The sequence below is a fragment of the Trachurus trachurus genome (genome assembly GCF_905171665.1).
Source record: "Trachurus trachurus genome assembly, chromosome: 19".
Taxonomy (NCBI): domain Eukaryota; kingdom Metazoa; phylum Chordata; class Actinopteri; order Carangiformes; family Carangidae; genus Trachurus; species Trachurus trachurus.
In genome coordinates, this window is record NC_139913.1 from 19027163 (window position 1) to 19044895 (window position 17733).

At 41.1% G+C, this 17733-nt stretch overlaps 1 protein-coding gene across 1 annotated transcript in view; it reads left to right on the forward strand.

The window, feature by feature from the left end:
* The window catches only part of snx29 (sorting nexin 29), a 169009-nt gene that overhangs the window by 99974 nt on the left and 51302 nt on the right, over nt 1-17733 (forward strand). The window contains exons 16-18 of the mRNA XM_083993820.1: nt 11491-11607; nt 14037-14092; nt 14520-14601. Coding sequence (XP_083849946.1) covers nt 11491-11607; nt 14037-14092; nt 14520-14601 — 255 coding nt within the window. The remainder of the gene's footprint in view (nt 1-11490; nt 11608-14036; nt 14093-14519; nt 14602-17733) is intronic.

Consider the following 17733-nt stretch of genomic DNA (forward strand, 5'->3'; position numbering starts at 1 on the left):
GAGAACTGGCTCCCATTAGGTTTTATGTAACATCACAGTATGCGATAACATATCCTGATGAACATTTAATTTTTCTAAGAAATGTTCCAGTTGAATTGGAAAAGAGAAAAGTGCCGAGCACTGGAGCAAGTATTACATGACATACTTTCACGGAAGAATTTACATCAGAAAGAAGATTACATTTGACTTCTGGACTAAATTTTGGTGAGCATGTGAAAAACTTGGGATGAGTTAAAGAATGATACTGTAGAAACCAGTAGAAGTGATGTAGATGCTGAACTTACTTGGATTTGTAAAGGTCTGTTTAAATATGATGTAAATCTAAAATACATACTGCATTTCATCCCCTCTGTCTTTAAAGCAAGTTTCCAGTTCTTTATTTTCAGCTTTTAGATGAAAACTATTTTTTTTGATGTTTAACATTGTTAGAAGGAGAAGTAGTCTCTAACCAGGTCTTATTTTTCACAAGACTCCAATGATACTGGTGTTACTTTGCACTGTGTCTCTGTTGATGACAAAATATAGGTACATTTACCATAATAGGGAAACTTCGTTTTTTTTCAACCTGGGCCCTGTTTTCATATGTTTTTCTGTATACGTGAGTGATGGATAATACAATTATTGAGGTGGCTCCAGTATTGAGCAGGACAGGCAGCCTGTAGCCCAACGCTCTTCAACCGGGCAAGTGGCTCCCATCAAAGTTCGCCCTATTAAGGTGCATTTCTTTTCACACTGACAGGCTCAGATAGTTACAACGAGTGTCCGACGACATACTAGAAAGGAGAAATTAACGTACGTATGTCTCTACCTTTCTCTCTTCTTTGACTGGCAGTAGTCATCCCCGGTCAAAGTGCTCCTTTCTAGTATGTTGTTGGACACTCAATTGTAACTATCTGAGCCTGTCAGTGTGAAAATGCACGTTTATAGGGCGAGCCACTTGTACATTACACATTGTATTATCCATCACTCACGTATATGAAAACAGCGCCCAGGTTGAAAAAAAACAAACAAGTTTCCCTTTAAGTACGGATCTTTTAATGTGATCCTCAACATTTGGAATCAGAAGTATTGATCTGCACACCAACACTTTATGGGCCCACAGAAAACAGTCCAGAGTCCGTCCATCCATTCATCTATCTTCTTCTGCTTAGTCCAAAAGCTTTTCTCCATGTCAGTTATCATAGTAGCAAACAAAGCATATGTTTTCTTTCTAAACAAAAATGCAAGCAGCATTTATGTATCAGAGGGTAAATGCACCCAAAACTTGTATCTTGACTTTTTACCTTATATTTCCACTGAGCCAAAAACAAATGGCTTAAGTGACTGGGTTATAAAAAAAAACAAAAAAAACATCAGTGTGCATGTGATTGTTGTCAGTAAATGTGACCCCCAGTGCTGATATCAGCTCGCCCATGACCTTGTCTATCCGTCTGTCTCAACACTGACGTGGTTTGATATTCACTTCTTCCTTCTGACCTCATTTTGCTCCACCCCACTCATCCTTCGCGTCCAGACGAATTAAGGTTATTAGGTTTTGGGTCAGCTACACCACTGCTTCTCTTGCTCTCCTTTTCTCTCTTTTTTTTTGGGGGGTGGGGGTGTTCCAGCTCTGCCAGGGCTTTCTCAGCCTCTTTATTCAGGCCAGCTCAGCTTGGAGCGGCTCAGATCAGATCAAACACCAGAGGAGAGGAGAGGAAGAGGCACAAAGAGATTCTGCAGAGATGGGAGAGGGGAGCAGAGGAGGATGACAAGGCGTTGTGTGAAGGAGGAGATTTGTGTGTGTGTGTCTCTGTGTGCGGTGTGGTAGAGCGGAGTGTGTATGTGCGGTAGCGTGTGGTCAGCATCACTTGGGTGGCAGTTAGCTATGATGACTTCAGCAGCGCCGACAGTTGCATCACATTAAGCCAGCCCTGCAGCAGATACAAAGTGTCTGATAGCAAACAATTTGCATCACTGTTCTGCCGGTTGCTGTTTCAGTCACATCAGGCCATAAAACCCTTAGACCTTATATCATACACATTCACACTAAATATGTGATTGATTTGATTTATTCGTACATTTGACAAAACATAAACATATACACAAACAAATCAGTAATTCATGATCAATATGGGCGAAGGGGCGAAGGGAGAAGCAAAGCTTATTAATGCCTACCCTGTTTACAGAAAGAAAGATTACAAGAACAAAACAAAACAAAATTGTAAGAAGATTAAACGATTAAAGAGTAGAGTAAGTAAAGTAAATAGTATCAAAACAAAACAAGCAGAACCATCATTTAATAATAATAATAATTAACTTACTTTATCCTAGTGTTAAATATTTATTCAATACATTGATTTTAAACATCATTTTAAATTGGGTACTAGTTGTACATGATTTTAATTCATTGTCAAGGCTATTCCATAAATTTACTCCAATGACAGAAATGCATTTGCCTTTAGTATTTGTCCTTGCTTTTGGTTTGTTTAAAATGCAGGTCCCCCTGAGGTCATACTGGGACTCTCTAGTTGAGAACAACTCCTGTATGCAGAGTGGAAGTAGGTTGTTTAATGCCTTATAAGTTATTACAGCCGTGTTTAAATTGACCAGGTCTTCGAATTTCAATGTACTGGTACTGATGAAGAGCGGATTGGTTGGTGCTAAGTAATCCTTATGGTGTATAATTCTAATGGCTTTCTTTTGCAGTATGAAGATAGGATTAGTAATTGTGTTTCCCCATACCTCAACACAATAAGTTAAGTAAGGAAGAATGAGGGAACAGTACAGTATGTAGAGTGCGTTTTTGTTCACTATGTACGTACTTTATTTTATGTAGTATTGCGATTGTTTTGGAGACTTTTGTTTTAATATGATCAATATGTGATTTCCAGCTGAGTCTATTATCAACAATGGTTCCCAAAAAATTATGTTCCTAGATAAATAACACAGATAAAAAACTAAAACTATGTCACAGAGCTGAACCTCTTCTTACAAATGTTGTGCCTATATTTGTTTTTGCCTTATAACCTTATAGGGGCGATTGTATTATTGTATTATTCCCACCCACATTATGTAATTTGTTCTGACAGATACATGTTTGTAATACAACAAAAAGTTCACGCTTTTTATTCACTGTACAGTTCCACTTCTCTGCATTGGATGAAATAAATGATGCCAATTTATCTTTATTACATAGGGAATAACCAACATGGATGCTAATGTTCACTGCAGTGTACACAGGGTACAATGCATTTGTCATTGTTAATCACATCTGGAGAGAATGTTTTAAAAAGTTGGTTAGGTCATAGTTAGTTTTTATTGCTTTGTTTGTTAAACATTTTAGTACAAATTACATCAGATCAAATAAAAGAAGACGTTATAGTAGAACATATCAGAGTATTAATAGAATATTGTCTTTCATAGTTTTAGTTTTTTTATCTGTGTCATTTATACACAACAAAAACAGATTTATTGCCAAATAATTTCATTTCTGCAAAACTTAAGGAGCTGTTTTTACACTCACTGTTTCTCCCTAAAATTCACAATACCTGTCATTGATCCCTCGCACACCTATCAGATGCATTTCCTCCTTTTTCATCAAACATTTAGAATACAATCTTTATAGACCTGCATTGTTTACACGATGTTAGCTGCTAGCAGACTTTCACTCCCTCAGCGCTTTGCTGCGTTTCCTTCCACATTATTTCCTCCATCTGTCAGTCAGTAGAACGGCTTTAAACAGGCTCAGAAATGTGCATCACATCCCCATAAAAAACATTGGGGTCTGAAACTGTGCAGTCTACTTCTAAATCGTTCAGAATTTCCAAGCCAAACCCAATGATGAGAACGATGCACTTGCTTGAAGTGATAGGAGTATTTTACCTGATTCAGAAATAACTCAGTGAGAAAGAGCTGGGGAAAAACCACACAGTTTGTATACTACTGCAAAAAAAAAAAAGACTGTAGAGATTTATAAACAAGTTGCTGAATCTTCTTGTCTCAGCTCCCCAGGCAGAGCACTGCAGCACAGTCTGGTTGCTTTTGTCCTGAGCTTTGATGGTAGGATGGCCCTGGGAGCTCCCAGCCTGAGCCACACAGTCATGGCTTCAAGGCTGCGGTTAGGCCGGGACCTGGAGGAGGAGAGCAGGAGACGACGGCCTCTGCTTGGCTGACTTGTTGAGCTGTCAGGTTTAACCGTGATGTTTTTTTATGGCTTCGCAGTGACAGCTTTTTTTCAACCTGAAACTTTGCTGTTGCCACAAAGGAAATTGTGAGCCGTTCCATCACCCTCGGTGCTAACAAGGTTGTGAGTGTCAGGAGGAAACACACAGTGAATATACTGTAGACTCGGAGGCTGTACAACTCTGCTCCCCTGTTAGAATTAAAACCATCTCCCTAGGTTGTTCATTATTTTCTGTATGGCATGTTCTTTGGATCCAATTTAATCATTTATTATATTCAATGTTGAAATCATTTGTGCTGTTAAGCCGAAACCTAACTCGCTCCGACAGCGGCCTTTGGTTTTCAAAACCTCTTTGTTTTGGACTTTTGTTCTCTCTCATTAGTTTCTGCATCAAATAACTCACCCACGTCCTGCAGATATTCATTGGCTGATAGGAGCCTGCAGCCAGCTTTGGGGTGGAGAAAGGTCATCTAAAGGGAGAGATATTGCAACAGAGTAAAACGCCGCCCTGCATGGAAGGATCCGGGCACCAGCAGCGCACGAATGCCGAAACCTAGTCATGCATCATCACAATAACCTTACGTTAATAACAGTAGACCATTAAAAAAATTGGCAACACTAGCACGTAGCCACACAGCCAGTGCTTAATATAGACCGCCGAAGAGCAATGCACACACATACTGTACTGTACATGCAGACACACACACACACACATACACACGCGCCACCAGAGAATGACAAACTGATTAGCTCCCTCTCACTGAGAATTAATTGGGTTTCTTCACGCTTAAAATTAATTCCCTCTTTTATAATGTCCTATTTAAGAGTTGTGGCAGCTAAATAAATGAATGATGAATGGTTGGTGTGTTGAGGACAGTCACAGTGTTTCAGGGTGTTACCACTTCCTGTGTTTTTTCTTTTTTTTTCCCCCTTCAGAGTGGAAAATGCCAGGAGGTGGTGATGTGTGTTTGGGTTCTTGAAACCAACATCAGGGTTCTTCCAGGATACAGACAGAGACGTCAGAGGTTCGGGGGGATTAATTTTTGAGCCGGAGCTGGTTTTGTTTTATGTCTAAAGATTACCATCAGCTGTATTTTATTACTTTGCAGCCCTATCTGATCCTGAGGTTTCTAACATCTCTGCCGTTAAGAGTCACGTAGATATTGACTGAGAGCACTGATGTGTCGGTTTTTATTCGCTTAGAGTAAAAAGAAGCAAGACTGGGGATCAGCTGAACCCAAGTGCTTGGATCCAGTTTGATTCCCACCACCTACTGTAGTAGACTTCTGAAGTGTATAGTTGCTGAAGTAAAAAGAAATCTGCTACTTTCCATTATTTTTCACCCTTAAGTAAAAGACGCTTTTTTTCCCCCCCTTACTGAAAAAGCATGAAAATGATTATCGCTCAAATCAGCTGCAAGCGGCTGAAGGCCTTCCGAAATTCCCAGACTTGTTGCAACTAATTTATTTTGTACTTTGGATGATTTACTGCCTGTAGAGCTCAGGTTGTATTTGACAGTGGAGAGATTTAACAGCCTGCCCGAGGAAACGCACATTGTTATTCACTTCATAACTCTGGAGCGGCAGTTAAACAGTGGTACTGGGAGACAAAGACGGGCAGACACACAAATCAAAGAGGACTCGTTCACTGTAGCAGCTGTTGTGTTGGTGAGGGGGGTCGTTATGAATACAGCAGCATCCATTCTCAAAGTGTCATCACGCAGACAGAATTATTAGCATGGTTGTTGTATGATTGGTTTTATTTAGTGTGTATTATAGTCGTGTGAACACCCTGCCTGTTAAATACAATCAGTTGTGATTGTGCGCTTCATCCATTTTACTTAACATGCTCCCTCCGTCCTCTGAGTCTTTGTGCTTCCTGTTACAGTTTTTCTCTGTTGGTTTGGCTCATTTCTTGAAACAGAAATTACATTCTTAAAACTATAAGACCATTTGGCCAAACAGTCTTACAGTTCTGCACAACATTACAGCTCACTAGCAAAAGCGCATATCTCTCCCAAAACTGTTCACACATGCTTCAAAACTAGATTCCTTTACCATGTAAAGTGTCAGTACCATCAAAATGGCAAAGATCTTTCTCAATTGCTTTTGGCTCATTTGCATTCACTTAGTGCTTTTACCAAAAATAAACTGGATGGTTCAGCATAACACCATGGATGAGCTGCAGAACCTCATATCTCTCCCAAAACAGTTTACTTATGTGTCAAAACCAAACTTCTTTCTCATGTAAGTAGTCAGTGCCCCCAAAATGCATCATCCCTGTGGCATTCTGTGAGCACTGCAAGTCAAAATGCTTAGATGTTTTGTCACTATGGCAGAGACGTATAAAACCGAAGAAAAGGACTTTACAGTAAGAGCAGCCTCCAAAGTTTGACATCACACACACTGCACTCATATTGCCAAGGAAATTGTAACCATTTTTATTCACATATAGCCTACATAAGGTAACTCAAGATTATGTACTGTAAAAACAAAATGTATAGGCCTACAGTTCTCTGTACATGTACATGTATGAAATCCGCCTATTCCACCACGCATCTGCACTCCTCCTCCTCTTCTTCTTCTTCCTCCTCTTCCTCTTCCTTGAGCAGGGAGTTGCTCATGATAATTTTCTTGGCCAGGTACCTCCATGTTTATACTGCAAAAGGTACAGGCCCTAGCCAAGCTCTATATATACGCGTTTGGCAGCATTCACAATCATAGACAGCACCAGTCAGGTAGCTAAACAGCTGATTGATTGGTCATCTGAGATGTAGGAACTCCTCCTTCGTTAGTCAAGTTCTAATTTCACCTGACTGTCAATTACTGTCATGAATTTATGAAATGCTGCAAGAAATTCATATGGTTTTCATGGTATTAGCCTACAGTATGTTGACTAATTTTGACAGTTGAACAGACTATTGTGCATATGATGATTTACACAGTGAAATCATGCTGACATGTTTTGGAGAGAGCAACCATTAGACTGAGAATCAACTAATCAGCTTAGATCAGCAAGATCTATTCATTTGGAAAATGTGCTAAATGTATGCTCATTGTGCTAACTCTAGGGTACTTGTACATAACCATTTGCAAAGATGCACTAAGACACTTGAGACATGTACTAAGACATTTGCAATTTGATGAAATCAATGAGAAATGCCATTCTGTTGTGAACATTTGCAAGGTGGTTTGGAGATTTGTCCATGTTATTTTGAGAATGTAATTTCTGTTTCAAGAATTGAGCCAAACCAATAGAGAAAAACTGTAATACAAATGGAACAGATGAAAGCCTTTGTCTGCCTGAAACTTTAACAGCGCAGGGACGAGTGAGTGCAGCAGCATCATCTGAGGAGACAACATTTTGGTTCGGCGACTAAGTTGGCAGGTGATCTTAGGGGTTTTCTGATCATATTTTAAGGCAAATACAAGCAGCTCCCGATCAGAGTGTGATCTGTGCTCCATGTGGCCGTGCCTGTGTGCTGGTGAATACTGCAGCTGAGAGCGAGGACTTTGTCTGTGTAACAGCACCTGCAGTCGGGCTCAGCTTCACACTCAATACCTCGACTGTGGAGCTTCAAGTAGTTCATTTAGCCCTGTCTTTTATATTTCTCCTTAAAGCGCTCTTGCATAATGCAGTGAACAGTTTTTTTTTCTTCTTCTTATTGAAATGTCAACTTTGACTGTCAGATCTCTCAATGACACTGCGCCACCATCTGACCTTCAAATCTCAAGTTCCCAAAAGGAGAAATTATTTGTTATCATTCAGCCAGAGACAGTCTGCTCCAGAGGTGGGGACAAACACATGTACTTTAGCCTTGCTCTCTGTGTGTGTTTTTTTTTTTTTGAACTACGGTTGTCATGGCAACTGAAGCCTTGAAACTACTTTAATACCACAGCCAAAAACTGAATTCAGTGACTTTTTTTTTTTTTAATACTCATTAAATATGTTCCCCTGCATCTCCACTGCAGCATCACCTCTAGAGGGCAGCAGCGTGTGGCTGCCCCCCTACCAGGACTGATGGACAAAGCTGCAATTCACCTTTAATGATAGATTCATATTGTTTCTCGTCCTGTCTCGACAACATTTACACACCCGTGTGAACATTTAAATCAGTTTCTGGTGCTTAATAATTTTCCTTCCTGACTGAGCTGGCTGCTCACAGATCAGCCCCTAATGTGATTACTATGGGAGAGATGAGGTACAAAATTCAATGTCCTTATGTTTTCTGGCTTTAGTAAGTTTCCTCCTGTGCATAAACTCCTCCACTGTAGCTGAGGAGGAATTTAGGGAAACACAAAGCTCTTACATTAGAGCTGCATTAAGAAGGAGCCATAACAATGACTAAAAATGCTTCAGGGTGCAGTATAAGTGTTTTTAAGGACATATTTCAACATTTGAAGGGATATACTAATAATGATAATTAATACCAGTTTATTTGTGGCTTTTACATGTACCTGTAAGGCTCCAGCCAGCTGCTGGTTAGCATCGCTTATCATTACAAAGAGAAACATGGGGAAACACCTAGTCTCTCTCTCTATGAAGGTAACGAAATCCACTTAGCAACACATCGAATCTCACTAATTAACACATTGCGTTGCATTTTCCATCGAAATACAAAGGTGTAAAAACGACGTGTGTGTGTGTGTTTTTTTTTTTGTAGCTGCGAGCAGTCTTTATACCTGAAGTGTTGTGAGGTTCCAAGGACAGTCAGCACACAGACTTAAAGCACCCAGCCAAGAAACAGCAGTGAAGATAGACTTGAAAAAAAAAAAAAAAAAAAACAGTGAACCTGTCTGTGGTTGAAATGTTGTGAGCTGGAGAAAAAGACGATCACCAGGAGTTCAGATGTCTCAGGCAGAAAGTATTTATTGTAAGCTTTGGCGGTGAGGGGAAAATGATGAGCAGTACACAGCCAGAGGGACTCAGAGGAGCGCCACACCAATTTCTGAAGACGTCTGCTCTGACAGGGCGTATGTATTTATATTCCAGGGTACCACACAGTTGCAAAACTCTTCCATACTTAAATAAAGGTAAACTATAGTCTAAACCTGTATGTACTCAGACTGAAGACTCTTTCCTAATTAATATTGCATCTTTCCTTTTGCCTACTCCACTCATCCTTGTGTTTGGGCAGCATTCTCCAAGTTGATGCTCTTCCCTGCATCCTCGCATTGTCTGACAATGTTATGATCTGAACTCTTGGAGTGTGACTAAGGCCAAGAAAATAACGAGAGGTGACCAGAGGAATAAAATTCCTTCACACTGTCTTTTTACGAGGTAAATAAACTGGAGCTGGGGGTGAAATGTGTAGCAGAGGTCACTTGGTTAAATAAAGTTGATGATGGATGACCAAACAGTAAAGGGGACATATTATAGAAATATCACTTTTTGAAGGCTCTTTAACAGATATTTGGGTGTTTGTCTTGCCTTCTGGCCCACAAAATGTGGGAATTGACAAAGAAATCTGTAATTTGCAGGCTACCGAGGTTGAAATCCACGTGGTTTTACGAGCTGTTCCCTCAGTTGTCTGACAATGATGACAATTTGCATAATACCACTCCTACCTGGGACCGGTAGAAGGGGTGGGGCAGGGCAAGCAGTGGTTCATTTGCATTTAAAGGGACAGGCACTGAAACCAGCCGTTCTGAACAGGGCTGTTTTGAGAGGATGAAAAGAGCTGTGATGTTTGATGTTTTGACCAAAGCATGTCACAGATATGTCTTTAGGACACCTGGGAACTATTTTAATTTGTGGAAAGGGGGCATAATATGTCTCCTTTAAAGGTTTTGTTGCAGTGTCACCCACAGTCATATAATGACACAGGTCACAGCTTCCTGGTCATTTATTCTCTGTACCCATCATGCAGTATACAAACCAGGGTTATTAAAGTTATCAGAAAAACTAAGACTTAAAGCAGCAGTGACAATTTTATTTAATTAACTGAAATTTAAAAAACAAAACAAAACAAAAAACTTAACAAAACTAAACTAAACTGAAATCAGCTTTGTTTTTGTTGTCTCTTTAGTTTCACTTCTTGAGATAACGGGCTGCTTCCAGACGGGGGCAGCATAGTGTGTATGGCCTGGCGCATTCCGTAGAAGAAGATGCTCAACACGCATTTTGATTTGCTAGAAGTGGTTAAAGTTGCAGGAAGAAAATGCCACAGCCTTATGTGGGACTCAGCCTCTGCAAATCAGGGCTTTCTTCCTTATACCAAAAAGCTAAAACTAAATAAAAGCTAAACTACATTTAAAACTAGTCAATTCCTCAAAGTAAAAACTAGACTAAAAGTGCTTAATCGGTTGTTTAGCTAACTAAAACTAAATAAAAACTAAGGAAAATTTTAAAACTAAAATAACCTTGATTCAAAACTCACTGAAAACTGTCTCATTGCACAACTGCCTTTGTGTTTTTCTTATACTGTAGAAGTAATGTAGTCCCTGTACTTTCACCACAGCCTCTTGTTGAGATAATCCATGCTCATTCACTGTGGTGTAGTAATATTAAATTCTAGATCCAGACTTATCAATCCCACTTTGACACAAAGCTGCTTTGCGAGGTTTCAGCTGAACTCTGCTTCAAGTTTATTGTGATCATTATCACTGTTGTTATTACATAACAGGCCTTTCCTCCTCCTTTATGTCGGTGTGTGGGCTCTTAAATGTGGATGTGAATAAGTTAATGTACAGTATGAGGGTCTGCTTGCCTGTCAGCCGTCGATGGCGCTCTGCTGAAGCGGCCGTGACAGCAGGTGTCCTCCTTACAGCACAGTGTGTGTCACAGCTGTCAATCTCCTGACAGAGACCTGTCCGCACCGCCCAGCCTGGTTAGGCAGACACACACACACACACTCACACACACACAATAACCTGGACATATTTGCAGGAGCACACACATGCACACAGATGTGAATGAATGAATTGAACACCACGTCAAGGTTAGTTAGAGCTGAAGACAATTGATTAGCGGTCTGGCAGGAGTCTGGCTGTTTAGGATATGAACTGGTTTCACCCTCTCTCACTCTCTCTCTCTCCATCTCCATCTTTCTCTCTCTATTTCTCTCTCCTTCCATCTCTCCCATCTCTGTCAGGGGTGTGACTGTTTCTCAGAATCTGTCCCGCTGTCAACATCTATTACGTCTCACCTGGGGTGTCTCTGCCTTTTGTGTCTTCAACGGAAACTTGATTTATTTTTCTGTTTTAAATGTTCTAACGCTGCAAATAATGTGTTTACATAGTTCATAATTGTGTGTGTTCTTCAGCATGATAAATTAAAGTGCTTTTTTGTGCATTGTTTCTCTCTCCATGTGTGTGTGTGCGCTGCAGGTGGCCGAGATGCACGGTGAGCTGATAGAGTTTAATGAGCGCCTGTACCGTTCCCTAATGGCCAAGGACCACCTCATTGTCCAGATGAGACAGGAACTCATTGACCTGAGAGGACCGGTGAGTGACTGACTGGACACACACACACACTCTTGCACGCTGAGATCCCCTTTCATGTGATTTCTCTGCAGGTTTGCTCTTTCCTCCTTCCTCCCTCTGCCTCTGTTTGACTTTCATCTCCTCTTCGCTCTGTGTGTGTGTGTGGTTTTTTTTTCTGCACCGGTTCTCTGCTCATTTTCCTCCACAGTCAATGGGCTGCCGATAACGGTTAACTGCATTTTTTTTTATGTAGTTGTCATCAGTGAAGTTTCCCCGAGATAATCTGTCAGTCAAACAGCGCGTCCACCGCTCACGTCTCCCTCTCCCTCTCTCTCCGTGGGTGAAGTTTGATTTCCCTGTCGACGCTAATGCTAACCATCCGTTCCCGCTGTTCAGGCAAACTACTTTTTTCTCAGTACTTTCTAAGTTGTCCTCTGAAATAACAACAAACACAAACGGAGCGCCAACATCTGGTCATGCTCAGGAGAGCTTGAAGCAGTCGACTCGACACACACATACACGCGCGAGCTCTCCACAGTGTGAGTTGATACATTGGCAGTGATGGGAGCCCGAGGCAGAAGATAGTTCCTCTTATCCCTCAACTTCAGCCCTGCTCTGCTGGACCGCTCACTATGACTGTGTGTGTGTGTGTGCGTGTGTGTGTCCATCTCTGGCTTCTGATTGCTGCATGATTCCAGCTTGTAAGAGCTGCTACACATGACCAGGCAGCGGGTTACTTTCTCACCGCCTCCCACTTCCTTTACTTTCTTTCTCTTGGAGGGTTTGGGCAAAGCCTCTAGACAAGAGACCCCACTGAAAGGCCAGTGGTGGTGTAGCCCAGATCTGAAAAGTCTCTCTCTGAGGACTGAGAAGCTAAGAGGACAGCTCTGCTCCAGAGAGATGGATGCTTATTGCTTAGTCACACAAACTCACAAATACACACACATACAGTACCTGGAAGCATGCAAAGAGCGAGACAAATCACAGGTTTAGTCAACTCTCTCTCTCACTCTGCCTCCTTCTCTATCTTTTACACACACACTCACACATTTAGATAACACACAAACAACTGCACAGGTTAGTATGTGCATGTTGTGGCATTCCAGATGTGTACTCCAGCTGAGTAAACAGTGTGTCGCTCTGAGCTCCAGCTCCCCTTCAAGGACACCACCTGTCAAGCTGGAGATGAATTAATTTCAGATGATTTTAAAGGGGACGTTCCACAATCGGATGTTTTTTTATACAATTTAACTGTATTAAAGGAATAGTTCATCAAAAAATGAAATTCATTCATTATTGACTCACCCTCATGCTGATGAATACTAGTAGTTTTTTATTCCTCATAGTACATCTGGAGACCCGAGAGGGGGGTTCGTAGTCCAACAAAAATTTTTAGTCCAGAGTTTACTCGAAACAACGTAATTTTAAAAGCCTAAACAGTCCTGTATTGCACTCTGACGTTCACGCGCCCCAGGCAAATTCAATACAGGACTGTTTAGGCTGTAAAAATGTCCTAAATGACTTGTTTCAAGTAAACTCTGGACTATATCCCTTCAGGACACTTGGATTGCAGCGGACGAGCAGTAAGGAGGAATATTAAATGTTTTTATTGGTAGTTTTATGGACGTTTTTGTGTCGGCCGCTATTACTCTCATACATTTTTCGTTGGACTACGAACCGGCCTCTTGGGTCTCCAGATGCACTTTGAGGAATAAAAAACTACTCCGGAGTGTTCATCAGCATGAAGGAGAGTCAGTAATGACTGAATTTATTTTTATGGAGAACTATTCCTTTAAGGTCAAGTCTACATTTGCATTTGGCCTGGGTGGGGCAGAACATATACTGTAGGTTCAACCCATTCTTACCTTACTTTCAGATATTAATGTCACTTGTAGCCATCTGTTTACTAGTTTAACTGTTGACTTTCAGATATAGGATCTTTTTAGCTATATTACTGTTTATCCAGTACATCTAGTAGTATCCAGTATTATTAACTACCTATTATAAATCCCTGTCAGCTGACTGCTCTGCTCCTGCCTATGTTGTACTCATCCTTAGTTGCAGCACCTCAATGCTCAGGTGTTTGTGACTTAGGTCAGTGTATATTGTGTATTTTGCAGTTGGTCTCTTTTAGTGGGTAGTATAGTAGTTTGTGACAGTAGATCTTCTATAGTGAAGCATCAAACCTATTTCTATTTGTCTGTTCATAGTCATCCTCTTATGAATATGTTGCTATAATGGGGGAAAAAAAGACATATGAGTTATTATATGAGTCATGATATGATTTGCTCCACTGTCTTTCCATTTACCCCCTGCCAACTACAAAAGAACTTCCTGGCATGTTGTGCGTATTTGTTATATATGTATATTAGTTTGTACTGTATATATATACTGTATATATATATGTAATGAACATATATTGTTTTGTTTCTTTCTTGCTCATTTACCAGGTTCCAGGAGATTTAAGCCAGACGTCAGACGACCCCAGCTTGTCAGACTTTGAGACGTAAGAATATTTCTGTCTCTCTCTCACTCACTCTCTCTCTCTCTCACTCACTCTTTTTATACTAATTCCATCTCACCCCTGCAGTTTCTCTTGTTTTGAATCTTGAAATAGTATGTGTAAAATGTAAAATATCTGTTCTCTGTAATTATATCAAAGTTATATCCTCAAATCTACTGGTGAATAAGCTCAAAACACTGTTTGATTTCATCCACTCATTCGTTCGTTCTACTCCCGGTTCAAGACCAAATTAGATTTTGAGGTGTTTTACCCCAGAGAGCTGTAATTTGCTGTAACTGCCCAAGCCCGGTGCCGGCACACTGTTGATGCTGCCGCTGCCACTGAAAATGATAATGATGATGATATGATGATGATGGTGATGATAATGATGACAGCAGTGAGGATGGTTTGTTGTGTGTGTGTCACTCAGGGCTCATCGCGCTCTCATCAACGTGTGGATCCCCTCTGTGTTCCTGCAGGGCAGAGCTGCCAACGCCTACCACGTCTATCAGGTACGCTGCCTGAGCCGCGTCAGCATCCTCTGTTTACCAGGCTAAACTAACAAGCTCAGTCATTATGTCAGGACATATTGATTTCACATATAGCCATGCTTGACACACATCATATTCACAGCGGGGGGTCAAGCCCGGAGCGCAGAAGACATCAAGTGGGAGGTTTCATTTTGTGGTCATTTTTTAATTAAGATATAAACAGTACAATAAAGGAAATGAGTTACAAGTTCATTAAACCAAGTAGCGAGGGAAGAAATGATTAAGCTCTAAAAAAAGATACATTAATAGCTCATCACCAGTGTTCATGTCCATTAGCGTTGTTGCACTCGGTTCAAATGGTCAAACAGACTCTAATTCAAATAGACAGGGAGAAACTGTCAAGCTGTGTAGCCGTCCCAGCAAGGACAGTGTTGATGTGCTGGCCTGTCAGTCCGTCCGTCCGTCACCGTGGTCCCCACACACAAATACCTCAACGACAACCAGCACCAGATGCGTCATTTGTTCTGTTTGGCTCATGACCTGCAAACCTAGAGACATTCCCATCAGCCTCATTGTACTGAGTCATTAGAGTTGTTCCTGTGCTAGAAAAGTAAAATAGGATGGTGAAGTTGAGGAACTGAAGTTTTTGGTATATTATATATTATATTTCTGTCGGCTTCATCTTTCAATCCATTTCAATTCAATTCAGTTTTGATTTAAAGTGTATAATCACCATAAACTTGGTCTTGAAACACCTTACATTTGAATCAAAACATAGACAAGCAATACATTTACAAATTACAAACAATGTTATTACAGGAAGGAGAGAGACCAATGAAATAGGTACAATGAAACAGTTACAAAATAGAAATTAAATAGAAATAGGCAATAACACCAGTGAGTTGTACTCCTGTAACTGTATATTTCAGCCTCCGATGTTGCTGCCTGTTCAGTACTCTCCCATGTTGTACACTGTGTATGCAGTATACTACTCTATAAAGTAGTGAACTGTGGCTGTCAAGGTGAACCCACTCAAAAACACAGTAATGAATGTGAATGATACATGATTGGAGACTCAGCAGAATCTGAGAGCTGCTAGATTTACTTTCTACTTTCCAAGGACTGGATCGCAGCACTAAAACATAGTTTCAGGCTTCAGAATCTGTTGTGAAGAGCACGTTGCTGTTTTTTTGTTTTTCCAAATCTTTTTATTGAGATTTTCCAACAAAATGACATATAGTGGTTAGAGCTGTGCGATATGGATTTTTTTTTATATCCTGATATAGACAATTTTATATCCCGATAACGATATATATCCCGATATATTATTTTGTCTTAACATTATATATGAAATGAATGGCAATTTCTCTTATCTTTTCTCCTTTTATTTACCAAACACATTTAATTCCATACAGTAAAAAATACATTAAAAAAAATATATAAAACACAAATATCCAGTGGACAAATGGTCCACATAATAATCAGTTTCAAGTATGTAGTATCAAGTATAAAGAGAATTTAGAGATTGCCTCTGTGATTTTAGATGCTTATCAGTAGGGTGACGTCACGGTGCGTTCCACCGGGCCGCCGCCATGCTGGGTACCGAACACTGAGTTAACCTCTATTCAGATCAGTGCAGCCACATCCTCTCTGACCAGAAATGACTGCAGCCTGTAGTTTGGATATGGATATTTCTCATTTTGATGGCCTTGCCTTGAAAGCACACACCTCCAGCACCTTTCTGCTGAGACGAGCTTTGACAGCGCGGTGCGCCGCTCTCTCTCCCGTTAAAAGTGAATCTCGCTCACCCAGTGGACCTCTCTCTCTCTCTCCTCGTGCCTTTGGCGAATGCCTCTTTCAGGCATGTTTGGTTGTCTTTTTTCTTTTCTTTTTCACTGCGCGGTTCTGGGTTAGGTCGGACTTTCAAGCTGTCGTTGTACTGTTTTTCATGCCGTGTTTTTAAATGATAGAAGAGGTTTGTAGTGTTCGAGTCCCTCGTAATCACTTGCTGGCGGCATATTTTACAAATTACCGTGCTCTGGTCGGTGTCATTCTTTTTAAATCCAAACCAAAGCCAAGCGACAGAACTTCGGTTCCCTCTTTTTGGTATCAGTTCCTCCTCTGGCTCGTTTCCCCCTGCATTCTCAACAGGTCTGTCCTCCAAACTTTCCTCCGAACTCACCGCCCCCTGCATGTTGTTGTTTGCATCCATCTCTCCTCCTGTGCATGCTGCAGTGCCAGTGCCGTAAAGTCGCGGGTGACGTAAATTCCGCCGCAAAGTAGTGGCGAGGTGCTGCAATTAGAGCCCTCTGATTAATGTAGTTAAAATTACGATTTAAACGATAGACGGCTCTTTCGTACGGTAGACGTTTTTATATCGTACTACGATATATATCGTAATATCGCACAGCTCTAATAGTGGTATCTTACAGTGTGGGAAAAAGACATTTACAACAGTAGGCCTATGTCAACAAATCATATCTCCGCATCCAGAGATAGGTCAGGAGAACCAACAAACTCCAAGAAGGGATGTCAGGTGTCATGGAATCTCTTGGTGGAGCCACTGAGTGAAGGTTTTCAAGTTTCAGGTTATAAAGAAAAAGAACTTAAACCCAGTGATTACAGTATATGATGGGGGGCGGGTGAGCTTCCAATCAAGCAGAATCAGCCGGCGAGCCAGCAAGGTTGAAAAAGTCAGGGCTGTCTCACCGCAGCAGAGAGGTCACTGTCAGGAGGAGCCAGAAATAGCTGATATTGAGTTAGGGGGAATAATCTGGTCATAAGCGCCACACCTAATGGTATCAAAAATACTTTGCCAAAAAGTCATCAATGTAGGGCACGACCAGAACCTTGCTGTTTTTCAATGCTACTTTTTAACCCGTCTTTTCCAGCACAGGAGGAGGTTTTGACGCGACAGTCACTTCCTCGTGTTGTCACCCCTCCAGCTGAGCCGCACGGTGTCCCTTGTCACTGATTGGTGCCTCGCCAAAACTTTTCAAGACACAAGTCCATCCCAGAATAGTGACCCACTACAGTGTGTGCCACTTCTAAGTTTGCAACCAAGTCTTGTCAGAACTTATGACATTAGCTCAGCACAGCGGGGCTGGAACAGCTGCTCTTAACTAAAACTGTGGTTTGGTTTCCGTGCTCTGT